The 21478-nt window shown below is 38.3% G+C and overlaps 1 protein-coding gene across 1 annotated transcript; it reads left to right on the top strand.

Annotated features, from left to right (window-relative positions):
• The first annotated feature begins 1080 nt into the window (after window positions 1–1080).
• LOC110887342 lies at window positions 1081–2741 on the top strand. The gene is made up of 3 exons (XM_022135041.1): window positions 1081–1887; window positions 1968–2086; window positions 2166–2741. The coding sequence occupies exons 1-3, from the start codon at window positions 1140–1142 to the stop codon at window positions 2667–2669; spliced, it is 1371 nt and encodes a 456-aa protein (XP_021990733.1). The 5' UTR covers window positions 1081–1139; the 3' UTR covers window positions 2670–2741.
• Window positions 2742–21478: the final 18737 nt, after the last annotated feature.

The raw sequence follows: 21478 nt of genomic DNA on the forward strand, positions 1-21478 counted from the left end.
TAGGTGTCCCGAAAATGTACACCAAGAGATGAAAGACTTTATGTTAAAAAAAGCTAAGGGTAAACAATCATATGACCCCATGGTTGATGATTATGATTTTGGTGATGAAGAGGACGAAGAATGTGTCGTGACGAAGGTGAAGAGGACAAGTGGTTCGAGCCAAGCAAATGCGCCAAAAAAGCCAAGGCAAAAAGGACTTATTGATACGTTTTGTCCTCCTAACCCTTTAGACATACTAAAAGGTAGGAAAGGAGGAAAACAACAAACCATAAATGAAATTTGTAAAAAAGAATTGAGGGACAAAGTTTGCATGGAGATTGCTCGGTGGTTTTATGACGCGGGTATTCCTTTTCACGGAGCCACCTATGATAGCTTTCATATTATGTTGGAAGCTGTGGCACAGTTTGGTCCGGGATTCCGAGCACCTACTATGTACGAATTGAGGGTGCCTTTACTTACAAAAGAAGTAAAGGACACTAAATTGGAGATTGATAATCACAAAAAGGAATGGGCTGCCAAAGGATGTTCTATTTTATCAGATGGATGGCGTGATTCGACTGTCCAAAAAGATATTATCAACTTCTTGGTTAATTCTCCTAAAGGGTCGGTGTTTGTGAAGTCGATAGATGTATCAGAGATCACGAAGGATGCTCATCAGTTGTTGGGGATGCTTGAAGAAATGGTGGATGAAGTAGGAGAGGAAAACGTGGTGCAAGTGGTGACGGATAATGCATCCAATTATAAATCGGCAGGTAACTGTTACATGTTTTTTACTATTTATTATCTTGTTTATGCAGAATTCTTGATGTTTTAGTGCAGAATTCATGCAGTTAGTGCAGAATTCATGCATATTAGTGTAGAAATCATGCTGCTTATTCAGAATTCATGCAGAATTCATGCAGAATTAGTGCAGAATTAGTGCAGAATTCATGCAGAATTAGTGCAGAATTCGTGTTTTAGTGCAGAATTCATGCAGAATTAGTGCAGAATTAGTGCAGAATTCATGCTGTTTATTGAGATATTTATACGGTTTATTGATCAATTATATACTTGTTTTGTTGTTTATTGTAGGTACATACTTAGAAGCTTCAAGAAAGCATTTGTACTGGACACCATGTGCAGCCCATTGTATTGATCTCATGTTAGAGGATATAGGGAAGATTCCAAAGATCAAGGAGTGTTTGAAAAATGCAATGTTCGCGAATGCATATATATATAATCATACTAAACTTGTGAATCTGATTAGAAGATTCACGAATCAAAGAAATTTGCATAGGCCCGCGGTGACACGGTTTGCAACATCATTCATCACCCTTGCGCAAATGCACAAGCAAAAGAACAATCTGCTAAAGATGGTCCTATCCGATGAATGGAGGGTTGGCAAATGGGCGAAGGAAGCGGGTGGGAGGAAAGTAGCATCTACCTTTCAACAAGAAAGATTTTGGAGAAACATTGTTTATGCTCTCAAGTTGACAGGACCGCTTGTTAAAGTTCTTAGGATTGTTGATGGGGATAAAAAACCTGCCATGGGGTACATCTATGACGCTATGACAAGGGCTAAGGAAGCCATTGCAGCTAGTTTTTTGAATAGAAAAGCGGAGTATAAAAAAGCCTTTGCGATCATTGACAAAAGATGGGAATGTCATCTTCATAGGCCTTTACATGCTGCTGGATTTTTTTTTTTTTTGAATCCGGAAATGTATTATGACAATCAAGAGAAAGCAAGTGGTGGACCGATTAGGCGAGGTTTAATTGACTGTATTGGAAGGTTAGTTGTTGATCCACATACTCAAGACATAATTAGCAGCCAGTTGGATTCATATCAAGAGGCAATAGGTGTTTTTGGCAATCCAATGGCTATACGTCAAAGAAAGACGAGATCACCAGGTAAAAATATCATTTTTTATTTTAATAGTACCAATTATATAAAAACATCTCATGGATTTAAGACTTTCATTTGTTAATAGCGGATTGGTGGGCTAGTTATGGATGTGATACCCCGGAGTTGCAAAAGTTTGCCATTCGGATTCTTAGTCTCACATGTAGTGCCACGGGTTGTGAGAGAAATTGGAGTGTCTTCCAACAAGTAAGTTCACAATTAAACTTTCATTTTAATTATATTATTTTTATAGTCATTAGTTATCTAAAATTTATTACTTTTACAGCTTCATACTAAAAGAAGAAACCGATTGGCACAAAAACGATTAAATGACTTGGTGTATGTAAAGTTTAATCGTGGATTGAAACAACGATATGAAAGAAGGAACACCACTGACCCTATACTTTTACAAGAAATTGATGATAGTAACGAGTGGGTCATGGGTGTTATGGATGATGAGAATGAGGAGACTTCAGAGGTTGTGTTTGATGATAATAGTGGTTTGACATGGCGTGTTGTTGAGAAGGCTTCGGGGGCATCTGAACCGATATATGCAACAAGATCAAGTACACAACAACAATCCAAAGAAAAGGATCCTTCTTCCTCCACCCCTACTCCTAGTGTACCACCACCTAAGAAAGCACCATCTAAAAGACTAGATGTATTGATTGATGAAGGTATTCAAGATGATGAAGAAATCGAAGAAGAACTTGGCTTGAGTGAAGATGATGGCGAAGATGTGGTACTTGGAGCTGACGATGATCATGGAGATAGTGAAGAAGACTACTAGTTTGGCTATATTGTCGTTTTTGATTACCTATTCTAAAGTTGCAAACACTTAAGCAACCTTCTTTTGATTACCTACTACATAACTATTCGGGTTTTTGCTACTTAACTTGATATATATCTATATTATGGTGTTTTACATGTTAAATATACATATATTAATGTGTTTTATGTGTTATAGGTGCCTTATATGTAATTTATAAGATTTATTTTAAATATGTGCGCTTTGCGTACAAAAAGCCCGCCGCTTTTGCGCTTTAATTTTAGACCTCGTCGCTTTTGTGCGCTTCCCGCTTTTTTAAACCAAGGCAGCTGGTGGTGGTGAACCAGTGGTGGCGCTGATTAGATGGTGGTAGCCGGTTGTAAGGGGTGGATGGTGGTGGTTAAGAGGGAGAAGAAGAGATGAAAGAATGTTTTAGTTTTTTGTTATATATTATTAATATTAATATTAGTATTAATTTTTAAATTTGTTTTTGTTTTATTTATTAACATATTTTTAAAGTAATTGGTAAAAAGACTAAAATACCCTTGAGTGACCAGATTAAATATTAACTGGTTACATTCAAAGGATATAACGTGCAAGATTTGAAAACATAAAATACAAAACTCGTCAATTTTAAAGATAAAGGACACCGCCTGAAATGGGTATAAAGATAAATGACATAATTTGCAATTCACTCTTTAATTTAACAAACATTCTTCAGTTGCAGAGCTACCATCGCCAGGAAAGAAATTTTTGGTATCATCATCTTCTTTCTCCTTTGTTTTTCCTATGAAAGTTTAAAGGGTGTATAACACTAATTTTGTTTATTTAGTAGTTCATCTCTCTTTAACTCTTGTCACCAATTTTAATAATTCATCGTGTTATATTTACTTGGTGGGGTCATTCTAGCCTTTATATGTATAGGATTAGAATCAAATACAAAGTATCCTAATTATAAGAAGAGTACAAAGGTTTCTAAAAAAACTCACTACACAAAAAAAAAAAAAAAAAAAACCCTTAAACATCTACCATCACCAAAAACCTAAACACCCCCCCCCCCTCCATCACCCACCCAAAAAAAAAAAAATTGCTAGGGAATGGGGTTTAGGTTTTTGGGTGGTGGTGGGGGTGGGTGTTTAGTTTTTTTTTAGATTTTTTTTTAGGTTTTTGGGGGTGGGGGGGGGGTGGTTTGGGGGCGGGGTTAGGTTTTTTGGGGATTTTTTTTGGGTGGGGTATAGTTTTTTTTTGTTTTGCCCCCGGGGGGGGGGGGGGGGTGTTTAGGTTTTTGGTGGTGGTTGTGGGGTGGGGATGGGTGTTTAGGTTTTGGGTGGTGATGTAATGGGTTTAATTTTAGGTTATTGGACATTTGTCACTCTATAAATCTTCTTACAATTAGAAGGCTTTATAGAATAACTTGACCCTACATATATATAAACTATTAAAATAAACTTTTACAACACAGCCTAAATAATAATACATTAATACATATAAACTTTTCAAACAAACTTTTACGCTAAAACCATCGAATATTCCAGCCATTGAACGTTTATCAATGTGATTTTGCGTGTTTTGCATATTATCGTCTTTCAAGAACGACGTTTGACTTAAATAAATAAATTCAAAATCCGGTCACACCCTCAATTTTTACATGCGAAGTACTACCGTGAGGCGTGTCACTGACTAGGATCAAACCACCAATCATGTTGAACAATCATAATAATAAAACAGATTTATCAAATCAACACGATTAGCGACTAATAAAGTCCAAATCCAAAGTCTTAAGTTTAAAACAACGTTTAAAGATAACAACGGAAGCATAAATTCAAAAGTTCATAATTATTAATAAGAAACCCAACACGGGTTAATGCAACCACTACCCTCCCCGCTGCAAGCTCCTGAGCAATCACTGAGTACCTGCAAAGCATGCAGTAGGGTGTCAACATAAAGTTGGCGAGTTCACGAGTTGTCCAGTTTTAGTTTCAAAAACTTATGTTTGTTAAATTACTCATTTATACCATGCCATGGGGAGCTACCCCATAATACAAGCTACTAAACTCCATGACTATTAGTTCACGCCCATCCACTCAAGGCACGGTATGAGGTTAGTGAGACCTAAATAGAGCTATTTAACTAATATATCATTCGCCAGGCCAGGCGACTAATCGGTACAGTAAGGTAGGGACTTCGTGATAGAGTTTCGTTTAGTAGGCTAGTTCATGAAATATAAAAAGTATTTAACTGAGCGTCCCACACAAGGGGAAAATGTTACCCGTATCTCACACAAGGGGAAGATGTTGTTCGTTCCATTCCCAACCAACGGAAATACATGCTTTAGTAAAGTGTGTGTACTCACCTTAATTTGCTCGGCAGGTTTTTACTTATCAAGACAACTTTTGTCAATCACGTCCTATTAGGGTTACCAATACTAATCAGGTTTGTATCATGTATACACGTATTTAACACATAGCACATAAGTATCATGTAACACACAGAATATCGTGTACAATATAGGCTCAAAAACAAGTAACATTATGCGGTCCACATATAATACGGTCCACATATACCCATGGCTTTATAGCCTAGTGGTATTTTGTGGGTGAGATAAGAATTTGGACCAATAGGTCCTGGGTTCGATTCTCACAAGGGGGTTTTCCCATATTTATTGGGTTTCCTCCTGAATTGGTGTATAGGCATTATGCCTAGTGGAGATGGATATGATCGGGTGGTTCCGCTGGTGGCACGATGATACTCCAGTAGTCCGTCAGTGATCCAGATTTGCCGTTCAAAAAAAAAACGGTCCACATATGAACAAATCCGACAAATAATAATCAGTGACGGACCCAGGAATTTTTTCATGGGGGTGCGGAACATTTTTTAAAATTTTAGGCCCCTAGGTATATAAGTAAAAAAATCGGTTCGTATCGGATCGGGCCGGGTCGGGTTGGGTCATGTAAAACAAAGAAACATCAAACTAAATTTATATAATCATCAAAAACATGTCAAACCTTGTTACAGACATAATTAAAACGTCGACGCCCTACGGATTTTCATTTTTTGAAATCTATCCAAAACATCATTTAAAACTAATTTCTTAAGCAATTCTTTCTCTATATAACATAAGTTCATCGCTTCATAACATAATGTTTCAATTTTAATTTTAATTTTAATTTTCAACTATTATTAATAATACAGGTAGTTCACTGATATGATACATCAAATGTGTGGTTGAGTAACAGTGCTAAGCCCGATACAAGTGTATGATCTATTCAACAGTGTGCGGTCCAAGGATATTGGGCCTAGTCACAAGTGTGTGGTTCAGTTACATTTGACCCATATACGTGTGCGGCCCAAAGACGTGTTAGTCCACTAATGAAGTGTGTGGCCCACGAGGGAGCGGCCCACCAGGGAACAACCCACACTCTAGTGTGCGACAAGTTCCAGGTGTGCGGTCATGCATCAGATAACTTGTACTTTGTGCATCAGTGGTTATTCAACAGGGGTGTGCGAACAACCAGTATGCAGTAAACTGTTCTATTTGTGCTTCCCAGATAGTACACTTTACCAGTGTGCGGCTCACTTGACACACTCGGTGTGCGGTGTGCTGTGCTGGGTGGTACTTGATGCAGTCTGTGTTGTACATCTCCTAAGTGTGCGGTGTCATTAAGATTAATAGTATCATTTCGTGTTTTAAATATTCTATCAATCAAAATATATTTTTTTTTATTCTTATCAATCATTTCATCATACACAAAAGCACATATGCAAACATGCCTCATTACAGTCATCAAGTATCAATCATATTTCCATTTGTTTGAAATTAACAGGTCCAGTCATTCAATCATCCTCTTTATTCGAACAAAATGCTCACACCTATCATTTCGTTCCTATCCTTCAACCATTCATGAACAGATCTATGTAGAGACCGATCATCAAATGCACATAAGCTCATCATTTTACACTATATCATACATGTCCTAGCTTCTATCTACATCATAAGCAGATTTCATACAAGAATCATCATAATACACATTACATTTGTCAACACATCAACATGCTACGAATCATTCTACAGAAACAACCATCAATCATGTTTAATCATTTAACACTTAAACAAGCGCCGCTCGTGTATAACATCTAAACTCATCAACAATCACTAATCAGGTAGGCATCTTTGTCTTCATAATACACAAAACAAGAAACATACTAACCTGGGTCGAGGACGGATAGTGTGCGAGTGTGTGAAATAGCTAAAGGATAAAAGCTTTCCAAATATGGTGATTGTTGATTATCTTCAAGGTGTAAAGTTGCCGTTGAAAACTCAAAGAAGAAGGAGAAGGATTGGTGTAATTTTAGGGTTTTTAGAGAGAGAAGGCTAGAGAGAGAGAGAAAGAATGTTTTGGGGATTGTTGCTCTAATATTTTGCTGCCAAAACCTTCATTTTATCGGCTGAGCTGGTCATTATATACCCACAAGGAGGCCGCACACATTAAGGTGTGCTCCCCACAAGAGTGCGGTCCTTTAGGGTTTATAGTGTGCTTCTAAAGTTAGGCCAGGTGTAAAGGGGTGTGTTGTGCGGTGGCCCAAAACAGGAGAAGGAGGGTGTGCTACTAAACAGGGTATGCGGCTAGATTCAAATAATTACTTCGATTAAGTTATAAACACATAACACATATAATTTATCAAACAAATCTTGTTCATTAAATTCACCTAATCATATCATAAAAAGAAATCGTACAGGAAAACCCGAAGTGTCACAATATAGGAGACCAACTGCCCTAAAAAGCCAATTTCATTCTCCACTGATATTGCCTCATTTCGCCTTAGTGAAGTTGTTAACAATGCAAACTGTGAAACAAATCTACAAGTGTGATCGTATTTGCAGGCTGATGAAATTGTGGTGAAAAGTGGAAACCAAGCGGGGTGGTAGTGTTTGTTCGTTCTTGGAAGGCGGGCGGTGCACTGTGGGAGAGAGGTTACCAATAATGGTAGAGGGGTGTGGTAGTGGTGTGATCTTGTCATCGACCAAAAAATGCTACATTAAACTCGATTTTATGTTTTTATATTTTGTTTTGAGTAAAGTGCAATTTGCATCCCTATGGTTTAGGGGCAACATCAAATTGAGTCCCCATATGAAAACTTTGGAAACTTGAGTCCCTAGGGTTTCCAAAACTCATTAACTTGCATCCTTGGTTGTTAGTAATTGAGTGAACAGTCTATTTTATCCATTTTCATTATCGTTAAAAGTCCATTTTACCCTTAATTGTTATATATTTATTAATTATTATGAATCTTTAAAACATACTATCCCATGCCAAAATCCTTCCTCAAACACACAACCAACAACAATGGCTTCCCCAATCTCCCGCAAACTTGCATATGCATCCAAGATTCTTCTGAACCCATCTTTCTACTATGCTCTCTTCTCATTCCACCTTCTAAACCCTAATCACCCATCCAAGATTCTTCTAAACCCATCTTCCTACTATGCTCTCTTCTCATTCCACCTTCTAAACCCTAATCATCCCAATTTCACCACTTTTACTCCATGATCATCATCAACCCACAATTTAGTTTAATCAAACACCAATTTCAACCCTTGACTCATACTCCATTCTTTAACCCCAAAATTATTCTCAACCTTCACTTCTCAACTAGATCCAGAACAAACCCACAAGCCTAACATTAATCCAAACAATACCCTCAAAGGTTTCAAGAAATAAGAAATCACATGACCCACAGTCGAATGGGATAATTTCATAGTCGTGTAGCATCTTTTTCTTCTTCGCAAAGAAGCAAAATCCCACCGTTTTGTCCAATCGTGATTTGTTTTTGTTTCTGTTTCGGATCATGATTTTCTACAATCTAGTATTTGGTTTCTTCTTCCTCACATGTCTCAAACAAAAATAAAAACATGCAACACATCTCTCTCAATGGATGGATTGGGGGTGGCTAATCAACAAGGGTGTTGTGGTTGCAAAATGGTGATATTGGTTTAGGGTTTTTTGTTATAAAGCAGCGACAGTGGTAGTGAAAGAGGTTTAGGGTCACGAAGGGATTAATTAGTGGGAATTGTGATGACACTTGAAATGGGAAAATGAAACTTGAAATCCGGTGGCAGTGGAGGAGGCTAATGGTGGTTAAGGTGGAAAGTTGATGATAGGGGAGCTTGAGGTCGGTAGTGGTGTTTTGCGATAGAAGGATGATGGTTGGGGATGACCGATAAGGGAAAATAGTAATGGCGCTTAGCCTCAGGGACTCATAGTGATGAGTTTTGGAAACCACGGGGACTCAAGTTTCCAATGTTTTCATCTGGGGACTCAACTTGATGTTGCCCCTAAACCACATGGACGTAAATAACACTTTACTCTTTTGTTTTTTTCCTTTTTACTTCTTTTATTTCTTTATTGTTTTAGTTTAAGTAAACACAAATGAAACTTGTTTTTAATTTTTTTTAATAAACAAGAGTATTTTTGTCATTTATCTAGGAGTAAACTGCCATTTTGGTCCCTGTGGTTTGGGCAGTTTTGCCATTTTAGTTCAAATCTCAAACTTTTTAAATCTGGGTCCCTGTGGTTTGCATTTTGTTGCCATTTTAGTCCAAATCTCAAAAACTCTCATTTTTTACTGTTTCAACATCCATTTTTTGTCTTTATCTGCAGGGGTAGTTTTGTCCATTTAATTTTCATTAAAACAAATTCTTTATTAAAAAACCCCCACCAAATAAATACCCCCTACAGTTCCCAATTACATCATCATCTTCAACCTCCCAATCGGAAACCCTAACCAGAGATCAACCCCAAAAAAAAAACACTAACCCACAGGAGATTGAAGCAATGACAATGGTGGTTTGCACTTGTGGAGCCTCAGCCGACGCACAACGGTTGTTCTGTGCTCGACGAATTCCCACCTGCAAACACCCCTCTAACCTCCTATCTTCATAAAAAATCAACCTCGCAGCCCCTCCCCCTCTCGATTTCACTTCTGGCGGACCAACCGGTCAACCATCGGCGGTGGTTTGGGTGTCTCCGATAAACACCCTCAGCACATTCATTCTTTCCAGGTTTGTTTTCTAGTTGGAATGATGACGATATCGTGAAGATGATGATGTTGATTTATGATGAATGTCTGATGAAGATGACGACGGAAGATGACGGTGACGTGGCTGACGGCTGGCCGTCGGAGCCACGCCGGCGGCGACGACAACAGTGGGGTTTATGTCGCAACAGATCTGCCGGATAATTGAACCGGAACATATTTGCAAGAGAGATTATTTTTGGTTTGTGGTTGTTGTTTTTATGTTGCCGGCAGATTTGTGCTTCGATGAATATTTTGATTTGGAACTTGCTGTCATTTTTATGTTTCCTACTCTACAAGAACGAGCCAACTATCTTGGTCAAATGTGCATCCAAATTTGCACCTGGGTTTTGTGTTGGGAGGTTGAAGATGATGTAATTGGGAATTGATAGGGGGTATTTATTTGGTGGGTTTTTTAATAAAGAAATTGTTTTAATAAAAATTAAATGGACAAAACTACCCCTGCAGATAAAGACAAAAGAGGGATGTTGAAACAGTAAAAAATGAGAGTTTTTTAGATTTGGACTAAAATGACAACAAAATGCAAATCATAGGGGTCCAGATTTAAAAAGTTTGAGATTTGGACTGAAATGGCAAAACTGCCCAAACCACAGGGACCAAAATGGCAGTTTACTCTTTGGGCATGTTTTGCTAAGCTTTTTGAAACAACTTATTGACTTATTGGCTTTATGAAAAGTCATAAGCTACAAAATGATGTTTAGAAATGAGGGTGTATGTGAGGGAAAAAAACCAATAAGTCAATAAGTCATTTCATACTGACTTTTCCAAAAAGGCAATAAGGCAATAAGTTGTTTCAAAAAGCTTAGCCAAACATGCCCTTTATCTAGACATAACATATATTAACAAAAGTTATTGCTAATTCCCAAGATTAAACATTATAAAGAAGCAACGTCTTTATGCATACATGTGTTGTAAGTTTGGCTTAGGGTGTTTTTCAAAAAAAAAAATGGAATTTTCTATTTTAACCCTAAAGTTTTAATCTTTGATAATTTAAGTTTAAAGTTTTAATCTTTGTTTCCTTTTTAACCCTAAAGTTTTAATCTTTGACAATTTAAGTTTAAAGTTTTAATCTTTGGTAATTTAACCCCTTTGATTAATTTGATTTTTCACTTCTAATTCAAAAGTTTCCATCTTATATAATTTAACCCCTTTGATTAATTTGATTTTTTACTTCTAATTCAAAAGTTTCCATCTTTTGCGATTTAACCACTTTGATTTTTTTTACTTATATGTTGTAATCTTGGTTTTGGGGGTTTTTCAAAGAAAAAATGGTTATGCATATGGTTATTGTAACCTTGGCTTTGGCGGTTTTTCAAAAAAAATTGATTTTTTTACTTTTGACCAAAAAGTATTTCATAAATTATTTTTAACTCAAAACTATTTGTTTTTTTACTTTTAACACAAAACTTTTTATTTTTTTGCAATTTATCCTAACAACTTTTTTTACTTTCAACTTTGATCCTTTATAGTTTTCATTTTCCGCAAATTTTTTCGCTTTATGCTTCATTTCTAAATTTTGAGACTTAGCACATCGCAACGTGCGTCTTTGGTTTAACTTTTTTACGTTTCGTTCTAAATTTCGTGAGTTAACACGATGCAACGTGCGTGTGTGAGTGAACGTTTTACATCGTCTATTTTTTTCCCGTTTGACAAGTTCAACATAACGTGCACGTTCTAAATTGATTTAGTTATAACTAAAGAGTCCCCGCCGCATTGCGGCGGGTCGTAATTCTTGTTGTTATAAAATTGAAACAACTAATCCCAAACATGCAACTTTTCATATCAAGTACTCAAAGTTGTTTACTTGGCCAAAACCGTAAGTTCAATTAGGTATAGTGCATGATACAATTAATTCATAATGGGTTACAATTTGTTGTAATGTGTCATAACGGGTCTTATAAGGTTCTAATATAAAAAAGCGGTTTTAATGTGTAATATTGTTTTAATGTGTAATATTTATTTGTAGTATGTAGGGCTATAAACGAACCACGAACACGAACGAGGTCTTGTTCGTGTTCGTTCGATAAGCAAATAAATGTGTTCACGAACGGTTCATGAACACTTACCGAACGAGATTTTATGTTCGTGTTCATTCATTAAGGAAATGGGCGTGTTCACAAACGGTTCACGAACACAACCGAACACAAATAAATTTGGCAAACGTGATGAAGGATAAAGGTGGATGTGTAGGTCCCTTTTCGCGGAGGATTACGAACCTAAACCTTGTTATACAAACCTACTAGCGAGTGCGGAATCCAAGCTAGCAAGCAAACCGAGTTAGTAGCAAGTAGAGAAACAAACACACAAATTCACCGATTAACACAACTTGTATTAATACAATGAGGGTTCGGTTACAAGCTCAATGTTTACAGAAATATTCTATAAACTCTCTAAGTGTGTGTGTGTGTGAGTCCTGGACAGAATGCTCTCAAAGCTCTCTATCTCTCGAATGTGCAAATGGCAGAACTGACTCACACATACATTGCATGGGTATATATATACCCAGCCCATGATGCCAGATCGAAGGATCCGAAGGATGGTCCGAAGGATCATCTTTCGGATACAATGCTTTCGAAGGATTAGCAAGGACCTCGAAGGATAGTCTTTCGAGGTCTATCATTCGAAGCATATCTTTCGATGAGATCGAAGGATCCAAATTATCCTTCGATCTCTACATCATCCTTCGATCAGAACATCTTTCAATATACAAACTGTTGTCCAAGTCAAACCGGAGGATGGTTGACTTGGTCAACTTACAACACAAATCAGGACATTGTTACATACAGACCGAATACAGACAAAGTACAGACACAAGTGCACCAACAAACTCCCCCTTGGCTGTAGCTTTGTCTTTATCTTCTATAGTTGTAGACTCGTCTTGAACTTCGACGGTCTTTGGTCTTCGAGTTATCAAAACTCTGATGTCCTTTCAAGTCTTCAATGTCGGAGGATCTTCAAAGTCTTCACGTCTTGAAAGCAGAGAGTGTATCAACAAACTACCCGTATCATGTAGGAAGTGTGTTGACAAACTCCCCCTTAACATAAGCTCCCCCTTGAGTTATGCTCGTGAAAAGACTTTATCTTTATGAAGTGAGATCCTTGTGGTGTTGATGATGGCCAGCGGCAACTCGATCATCTTCATCTTTTGAGCGCCTTCTCGTCGTGTCTTCATTCCAAAGCTTGTCATCGACTATGTTCTCCCAGCCTTTAGACTCTGCACATGCAAGAAATCTAAACGCGTAATGAGAACAACTGCTTGGAATATAGTTAACATACACACATGACACACGAATGACCATGTCATAATCAAACACCGTCCGACAGTTTGAAAGTTTAAATTTGACAATTTTTAGACCTTAACTTTCAAACATGCAATATTTTGACCGTTTATGAAGATTTAGTCAGTTCGGTTTTCAGTCAGGTTTCAGGTAACGAAGACTTGAGCTCCAACATCGTACGATCGAAAATAAAGCAGAAATAAAATCTTTTTGGCTTTTATAAAGTTTATATTAAAACACTCCTAAAATCTTTTTGGTATTTTTGAAAGTAAAAGACAACAATTTAAAATCCTTTGAGTGTTATCAAACGACATCACCGCTAATGTCGTGCTGATATGCACCAAACGACGAAACTGTTTAAAAGAAATAATAAAAGTTAAGCAGTAAATAAATAAATATATACAAACATTCTTTTTGCGAGTTTCGAGGGTAAGAGAATCATATCAGTATACGGTCATGCCAAAACACTCTTGTTGTTCAGTTAGTTAACATTAAGATAAGCATCCTATAACAATTATCGGTATTGTTGTCCACTTAAGCTCAACTTATCATTTGTAATCATGTTTAGAGGATACGTTAATGTATGATTTATACTTACCGACCGGTGTTCATCCACATCACGACACATTCCCGTATCAAGGTATGCACGAGAGTTCATCTTACCGGTGAGTATACCGATTATCATCTGTTTGACCGTATAAATTGTGAGATACTCACTTATTTTGAATTGAAAACAAGCCCTATGTGATATAATCACTTATTGATGAGGAACTTGATTTTCATATGCATGAGGGCACAGGTGCAAGTCCGTGAACAGGTCAGTACTTCCGTACAGCAGAGAGACGAACTTGACACCCGGATAAATGTGATATTTTATCACTTATTTGTATGGACATGTGATTGTTTATCACTTATTGAGGTCGAATGCAGTATGTATATATGTACACGTATGTATAGTATCATGGAAGATCTAGACTTGCGTCCCCGTTATTTTTCGGTAAAAGATACAACCATGATACCCAGATGATAAGCAGCATAAAGACCGAATATCTCAGAACCTCGGCAATCTATCAAACGAAATTTCGGTACTAAGACCATATGCCAATGAGTGGTTCCCACCTGGTCTTCAGTCGATTAAGATTTATATCACCCTGCACACTTTAAAATGATTGTGAGCCTACCGATACATCTTATATAGAGCTGCTTATCGTTTTTCATTTAAGGTTTAAAGAGGTTTGGATAAACCACTATGTACTATCATTTTCTCTTTTGCTCGCCAGGAAACTCATTTTTGATTTTCTATTGTTTTTGTGTTTTTGAATTTTTCGATGTTTTTGGATTTTCTGATTTTTGGATATACTCCCCCTAAAGTCAATAAACTAAGATAAATTTAAAACACAAAGGTATTTACAAAAATGATTTTCCGATGTTGGTTTACTCTTGTGCTTGACCTTAATGCCGTTTACCAAAATTAAGTTTTATCAGAAAAGATTTAACAAATTTTGGAAAAATGAGTTGGCATGTCGGTAAGCGGTGCGGACCATGACAACATTGATGAGTTTCACATTGAAACAATCACGTGTGAGGTGATATCCGAGATCAACGTGTCAGGTCAAAGAGTGCTGTTTGAGATAATAATAATTCACAAAGTAGCTCAAATATTGACAAGTATAGGAGAGATTAAGAATTTAGAGGCGTATCCTGCAATTGTTCCGTGCATTGCAAGGAATCTAAGCACTCTCCCAACTGGATATCCACCCGGTGTGGACTTCAAAGTCGAATTTGCAACTACTGAAAAGTCTCTTGACAGCAATAAAATCATAAACCTCCGGGTCCGGCTGGCCTTCCACATTGTACCAGCGAAGGTCTTTGACTTTCTCTTTCAGAAATGGTGTGCGGATGTTCAATCCACGCCAAGGCATCGACACACATTTCACTTCATTCGTTCCTGTGGACCCGATCAAAAACCATACTGACCAAATTTTGACACGTTCTTCATTTGGTCGAATTTTGCAACTTCATTCATCCAAATTTTCTTTTTCTTTTCTCTCTCTCCATCAAAGGCAACAATTTCTTCTGTCGCCTATCTTGTGCAAGGACATTCCACTATCAACAATCCTAAGACTATCAATAGTTCCTCCTGGAACTTCCTGCACACTCACTCAGAGATTAGTTGGAGAGTGGGACCCAAGCCATTGTGGTCTTGGGTCTTCCATTTTCATCAATGACAATAACTTCTTGTCTTTGATGGTTTGTAAATTGTGATGGTCCCCCTGATTCAGTAACCGATTTAGGTTTCCATGTCTGTTTTGTTTTATCAGTGTCATTCTTTAAAATTTTAACTTCATTACAGTTTGAAGTTTTTGAATTTGTTGATTTTACAGAAACAGATTGTTTTTGAACCACATCGGTTTTAATTGCTTTTTCAATCCTTTTGACCTGTTGGCGTTTCTGCTTCTTCTCCCTTTCTTTTGCAAGTCGGGGATCTTGTTTTGTGGAAACAGATGGCTTACGGTCAGTCTTGCCACGGGGATCATCAACCTTTCCTTTTTGCTTATGAAGATAAGGGCAATTTCGAATTATATGCCCAATAGTTCCACACTCAAAACATGATCTTCGTTCAACATACCTCGAAGAATCATGTGTTCTCTTAGCCGATGATGTTGAACTTTGTGAACCCGAGGTACTAGGCTGTGAACTGTTTTGTTCATTTCTTTTCAAAACAGTAGCTCTCTTGACAAAATCTAAGTTAGATTTATTTTCAAACGTTTCAATTTTGTCCGTTCCCGTCGATTTCACAAAGTTAACATTTTTCTTCTTCTTTTGATTCGGCTTCTTCTGGACTTGAGCCGGTGCCTTTCCTTTGGGCTTGGTGTGATTTTGCTGTTTTGGCATTGCTGGTAATTTCTTGTTGCCAAATTGTTTTCGAACTTCAGCCTTTGGGATTGGAGGACACTGTGTAACTGTAACATGTGGTCCTTTCTTCCCCAAAAACTTACTTGTCGAATTTTCAAAGACTTTATCGATTAAGGATTGATTAACGTTCTTAATCGGAAAATCTTTGTCTGAGTAAATTTTATCATCACCAACCAAAGTGTACAGCAAGGTCACACTCTCCGACTCCTTCTCAGACGAGGACTCAGTTGCAACAGTCTTAGCGGGTGTGGCAGGGGGATCACATAGAATGTGATTCTCAAGAGGTATGTCCTCATTTTTGACTACCGCATCAGACTTTGCTGGAGCAGCATCATCAGATTCATCATCTGAAGAATCAGCATCCTCAACCTCAACTGGAGGATCCTGTTTCTGTTCAGCAGTTACAGATGTATCTGCTGACACATCCGAATCTGAGGATACTTCTTTCTGGTATCCGAGTCCTGCTGCAAACTCCTTCACATCAAGAGGAACAGATGGTTCGAAGAACACTCTATCCTCCTCATCAGGCATGGCATCATAATTGTGTCTGACTGGTGGTGGACATTTTTTGTAACCTATGCATGTGACATCCCGTTTTTCTTTCTGAACGTCAATGATGTGATCCAACACATAGCTAGAGCTTAAATAGCTGTCTAGCTTAAGCTGGATCGCATCACTTTCTGTTTTGACACAAGCCATTTCCTTTTGCATCATCTCAAGGCGAGATATGTACAAATTAATGTCCGTTTGTTTTCTGGAAACCATTTTAGTCAATTCAGTTTTATCTTTCTTTAATGTCTCAATCATTGACTTAAATTCCTTTTCATGGTTTTCATAAAACATATTGGCTTCTGTGCATTTTGAAAGATCCACAGTCAACTTCTGATTGTGGATGAATGTCACATCATATTTTTCTTGCAAAGCCTCGTGTTTGCTTTGCAATGCACACCACTCATCATTCAAGGAACCATGTTTGTCTTGCAAGTCAAACAAACTAGCTTGTAAAGCATCATGTTTGGCTTGCAACTCAGACATGCTTGCCTCAAACTCAGCACATTTAGCCTGCAAGCTATCACAGTTATCACAGTTTACAGCAATGGGTTCATCGACACATACCTGACTTGAAGAACTGTCGACATTAGCCATAAAGGCTGAATGGAGAGAAGACGAAGTACAAGCAGCTTGATCCATCAGAACAGATCTTCTTTGAGTTTCTGCTGCAGCTTCCTCCAAAAGTTCATCAATATCAGCATCAACTGAGACACCAGATGTCTCACCCATATTCTCATCGCCTGACCCAGATGAATCTTCATCAACACTCCTGCTGTACCCAGAAGAGTCTTCATCTTCAGACGATTCACCACCACTGGCGGAAGATTCTCCACCACTGGTGTTAACTACATTCTTCACAACTTGAGCAAAGCAAGCTGTACCATTAGGAGCATCACCACCAAACTGGATTGACCAGTCGCAACCTTCATCCATCTGAACTACAAGTGCCCGGTTGGCTTGATTGTTGACAGGCACTAATGTACGTTCATTATTCCTGTTCTGGTTCTGCTGGTTGCCCTGGTTTCTGAAGGGGTTCTGGTTTCCATGCTGTGCTGGCTTTGCACATTCCCTCTTGAAGTGACCCCGTTCACCACAGTTGAAGCACTTTACTGCTTGTTTATCAAACCCATACTTGGTGTCTCTCTTACTTTCCAAGCTGGTTCTGCCAGTACTTTCCATCCAATCCTTTGCTCTTCTCACTGCACTTGCAAAGGCCCACTTGATATCCATCAAGTCCATCTCTTCTTTATCTATCTGCCGATAGTCTTCCTGTGTCAGATTAATGTTCCCAATCTGACCTTCTATCAACCCACAGTACGCGCTCACTATAGTGTTAAGTAGCTCCATGTGTTCCTTGGCTACTTCTACACTGACTTTGGAAAAGCTTGAAGTGTTGAGCTGAACTGTATTTGGCTTTGATTGTTGATGAGCAGATGATGTTCCTCCATAACATGCCCGTTGTTGTTGAGCAGGAGGAGGTGGAGGTGGTTGGATTGGATTTCCAAATATATCTGTGGTGGGAGGCGGCTTAACAGGAACTTGTATTGGATTGCCAAAACAATCTGTGCTTGTGACAAACGCCGTTTGAATTGGAGCATGTGAACCAGTTCTTGCAGACGAAGAGCTGGAAGTTCCATAATACATTTCCGGATTCTGTGGCAATGGAACTCTCTTCGCCTTCAATGTTTCCTCCTGATCCTTGTTTTCCAAAAGCTGCACGAAGTCGTTAAAACTTGTAGTTCTCAACGCTCCGTTATACTTAAGGATTTCCAAGAAGCTACTCCATTGCGGAGGTAAGGCATCAGCAAACTTCTTTACCACCTCTGCTTGAGTTGTTGTAACTCCAAAATTGTTCAATTCAGTAAGCAGGTGATAGAAACGACTTGTCATGTCTCCCAGAGACTCCTTATCCAGGCAAGCGAAGCTGTCAAATTCTTTCTTGAGTAGGTCATGACGCAGCTGACGTGTTGCTTCATTCCCTACTCCTCTTGTTTTCAACCCGTCCCACAACTTCTTAGTTGTCTTGAAGCTGACAAACTGGTGATAAATATCCTTGCTCAAAGCCTGGGTGAGAATGGCGTATGCTTTCTTTTCCAGATCATACGTTTTCTTTTTATCTTCGGGAAGATCAGCAAATGACGCAGTCTCTGAAGCAGCAACCTCTATGGCTTGATCGAAATCTGTGGTGAAACGTATCCACAGTTCTGTATTTTGACCAAGAACATATGTTTTAAACCTCTCAGCCCATCCTGGATATTCATTCAAACTCATCAGTTTTGGGGGTCGATTCAAACTTCCTGTTTCGCTTTCGCTTAATAAGATACTTTGTACACTCGGAGTTTGACCCGTTACTAATGCCCATTGATTTGATGGTAAAGCATTTACTTGTGAAGATGTAGATACTGGAGATTCGGCCCATGATGGTGATAGACTTGTACACGTGTATTTTCCACTATCAGGAGCCGGTGTACCCCACCATGAAGGAGTAACTCCTGAACTTGTATATTTACCACTATCTGGAGCAGGATTCCACCAACTCGGATTCATGATTGATAAGCAAAATAAATGCTAAGTGAATAATCCGAGAGATCACACAGCCGAACGATCCTGTTCGAAAGATCTGAAATCACAGAAACTTGTTAACAATAAACAGACCACAATCGAAAGATCAACTATTGTTCGAAGGATCAACAGTACTCGAAAGATTACTGTTGAGTCTTGAACAATAATTTCGAAAGATTCAAGAACTCGAAGGATTCCCTTTTGAAAGATCCTTATCTTTCGAGTTAAATATCCTTATCTTTCGGACACTTATCTTTCGAATAGCTAACTTCCGAAGGATCACACTTGTTCGAATGATCAACAGTGTTCGAAGGATCACTGTTGACTTTCGAGCACTGGCTTCGAAAGACTCAAAATCTCGAAAGATTCACACTTGAAAGATCCTTATCTTTCGAGATAAAACAACTATCTTTCGAAAAGATTCCCTGATCGAAAGATATGTTTCGAACTTCGAAGGACTACTCGAAAGATGCTTATCTATCGAGCTGTCGCTGATCGAAGGATGGTCTTTCGATGTCGAAGGATATCTTTCGATGTCGAAGGATATCTTTCGAATGTGCACTGACACACTGACACAGATATGACGGGTTGGTGAAAAGGTGATTGGTTGGTAAGTCAACTTTCGGCAAAAGGGTATGGCAGGCTGACAACAATCTTACCAACCAAGATTTGAAATAAACTATGCCAAAAATGGATAACCTTATCTTCAAACCAGTCACCGGAAGTTTAACCGGAGCTTTCGCCGGAAAACACAAAGTTACTCAAAAACAAGTTTTCAAGTTACCCAACCCCACTTTAAACACTCCCGGTTAGTTTAGACACGTTTTTACTCAAAGAAAATGCAAGAAACTAAGTAAAAACAGGTGCAAAACCAAGTGTTTCAACACACCAAAACTTGTAAAAACCCGGTTTTAAACAAGGTAAAGAGCGAGGCTCTGATACCACTTGTAGGTCCCTTTTCGCGGAGGATTACGAACCTAAACCTTGTTATACAAACCTACTAGCGAGTGCGGAATCCAAGCTAGCAAGCAAACCGAGTTAGTAGCAAGTAGAGAAACAAACACACAAATTCACCGATTAACACAACTTGTATTAATACAATGAGGGTTCGGTTACAAGCTCAATGTTTACAGAAATATTCTATAAACTCTCTAAGTGTGTGTGTGTGAGTCCTGGACAGAATGCTCTCAAAGCTCTCTATCTCTCGAATGTGCAAATGGCAGAACTGACTCACACATACATTGCATGGGTATATATATACCCAGCCCATGATGCCAGATCGAAGGATCCGAAGGATGGTCCGAAGGATCATCTTTCGGATACAATGCTTTCGAAGGATTAGCAAGGACCTCGAAGGATAGTCTTTCGAGGTCTATCATTCGAAGCATATCTTTCGATGAGATCGAAGGATCCAAATTATCCTTCGATCTCTACATCATCCTTCGATCAGAACATCTTTCAATATACAAACTGTTGTCCAAGTCAAACCGGAGGATGGTTGACTTGGTCAACTTACAACACAAATCAGGACATTGTTACATACAGACCGAATACAGACAAAGTACAGACACAAGTGCACCAACAGGATGGCCCAGAGAGTAGCACTAGAACTTGAATCCCTTATTGTGGAACGGAGGTAGATCACATTCGAATTCGTCGATGTAAATAATGAGAAAAGAAAGGGAAACAATGCATAAACAAGGTGAAAGAGGGTTTCATAGTTTAATTGTTAGGGTAATGATATAAATAAAAGTTTAATAGTATAAAAAGTATAGATAAAATATATGAAAGTATAAAAATCTTTAATTAAAACACAAACATAAACGAACGCAAACGAACAAATGTTCACGAACACCTTACCGAACGTTTACGAACACAATTGAACGAACGAGACCTTTGTTCATGTTTGTTCATTTAACTAATCGAACGAAATTTCTTGTTCATGTTCGTTCGTTTATTAAACGAACGAACATAAACGAACATCCCGCTGAACGGTTCACGAACTGTTTGCTGAACGTTCGGTTCATTTACAGCCCTAGTAGTATGTCATAAGAGGGTAAGGGGTGTAGACGGGTACCACTAATAGGGTACACATTCTGAGTTGGGAACACCGCCATCACCTATGTATGCAGGTACAAATTCTGGATAGTGGGCATGGGTACTAGTCACAAAATTAGGAAACGGCTTTTCGACCGCTGGCAATGGTAATATTACCATTGGATAGATATTTCTAAAAAAGAAAAAAAAATTGTTTTCTTTGACATAATTCAACCTTTATAAATACCAACCAATTTTATCATTTTACATCACCCAAATTACAAACAAAATTCTCCACACACGCAAACAATATCATCCATGGATATACAAAAAAGTTCGTGAAAGCAAAGAAACCTCTAAATCCCGAGGAGCTGATTTCTCCCCACAAGG

Source organism: Helianthus annuus, chromosome 11 (assembly GCF_002127325.2).
Source record: "Helianthus annuus cultivar XRQ/B chromosome 11, HanXRQr2.0-SUNRISE, whole genome shotgun sequence".
Lineage (NCBI taxonomy): Eukaryota > Viridiplantae > Streptophyta > Magnoliopsida > Asterales > Asteraceae > Helianthus > Helianthus annuus.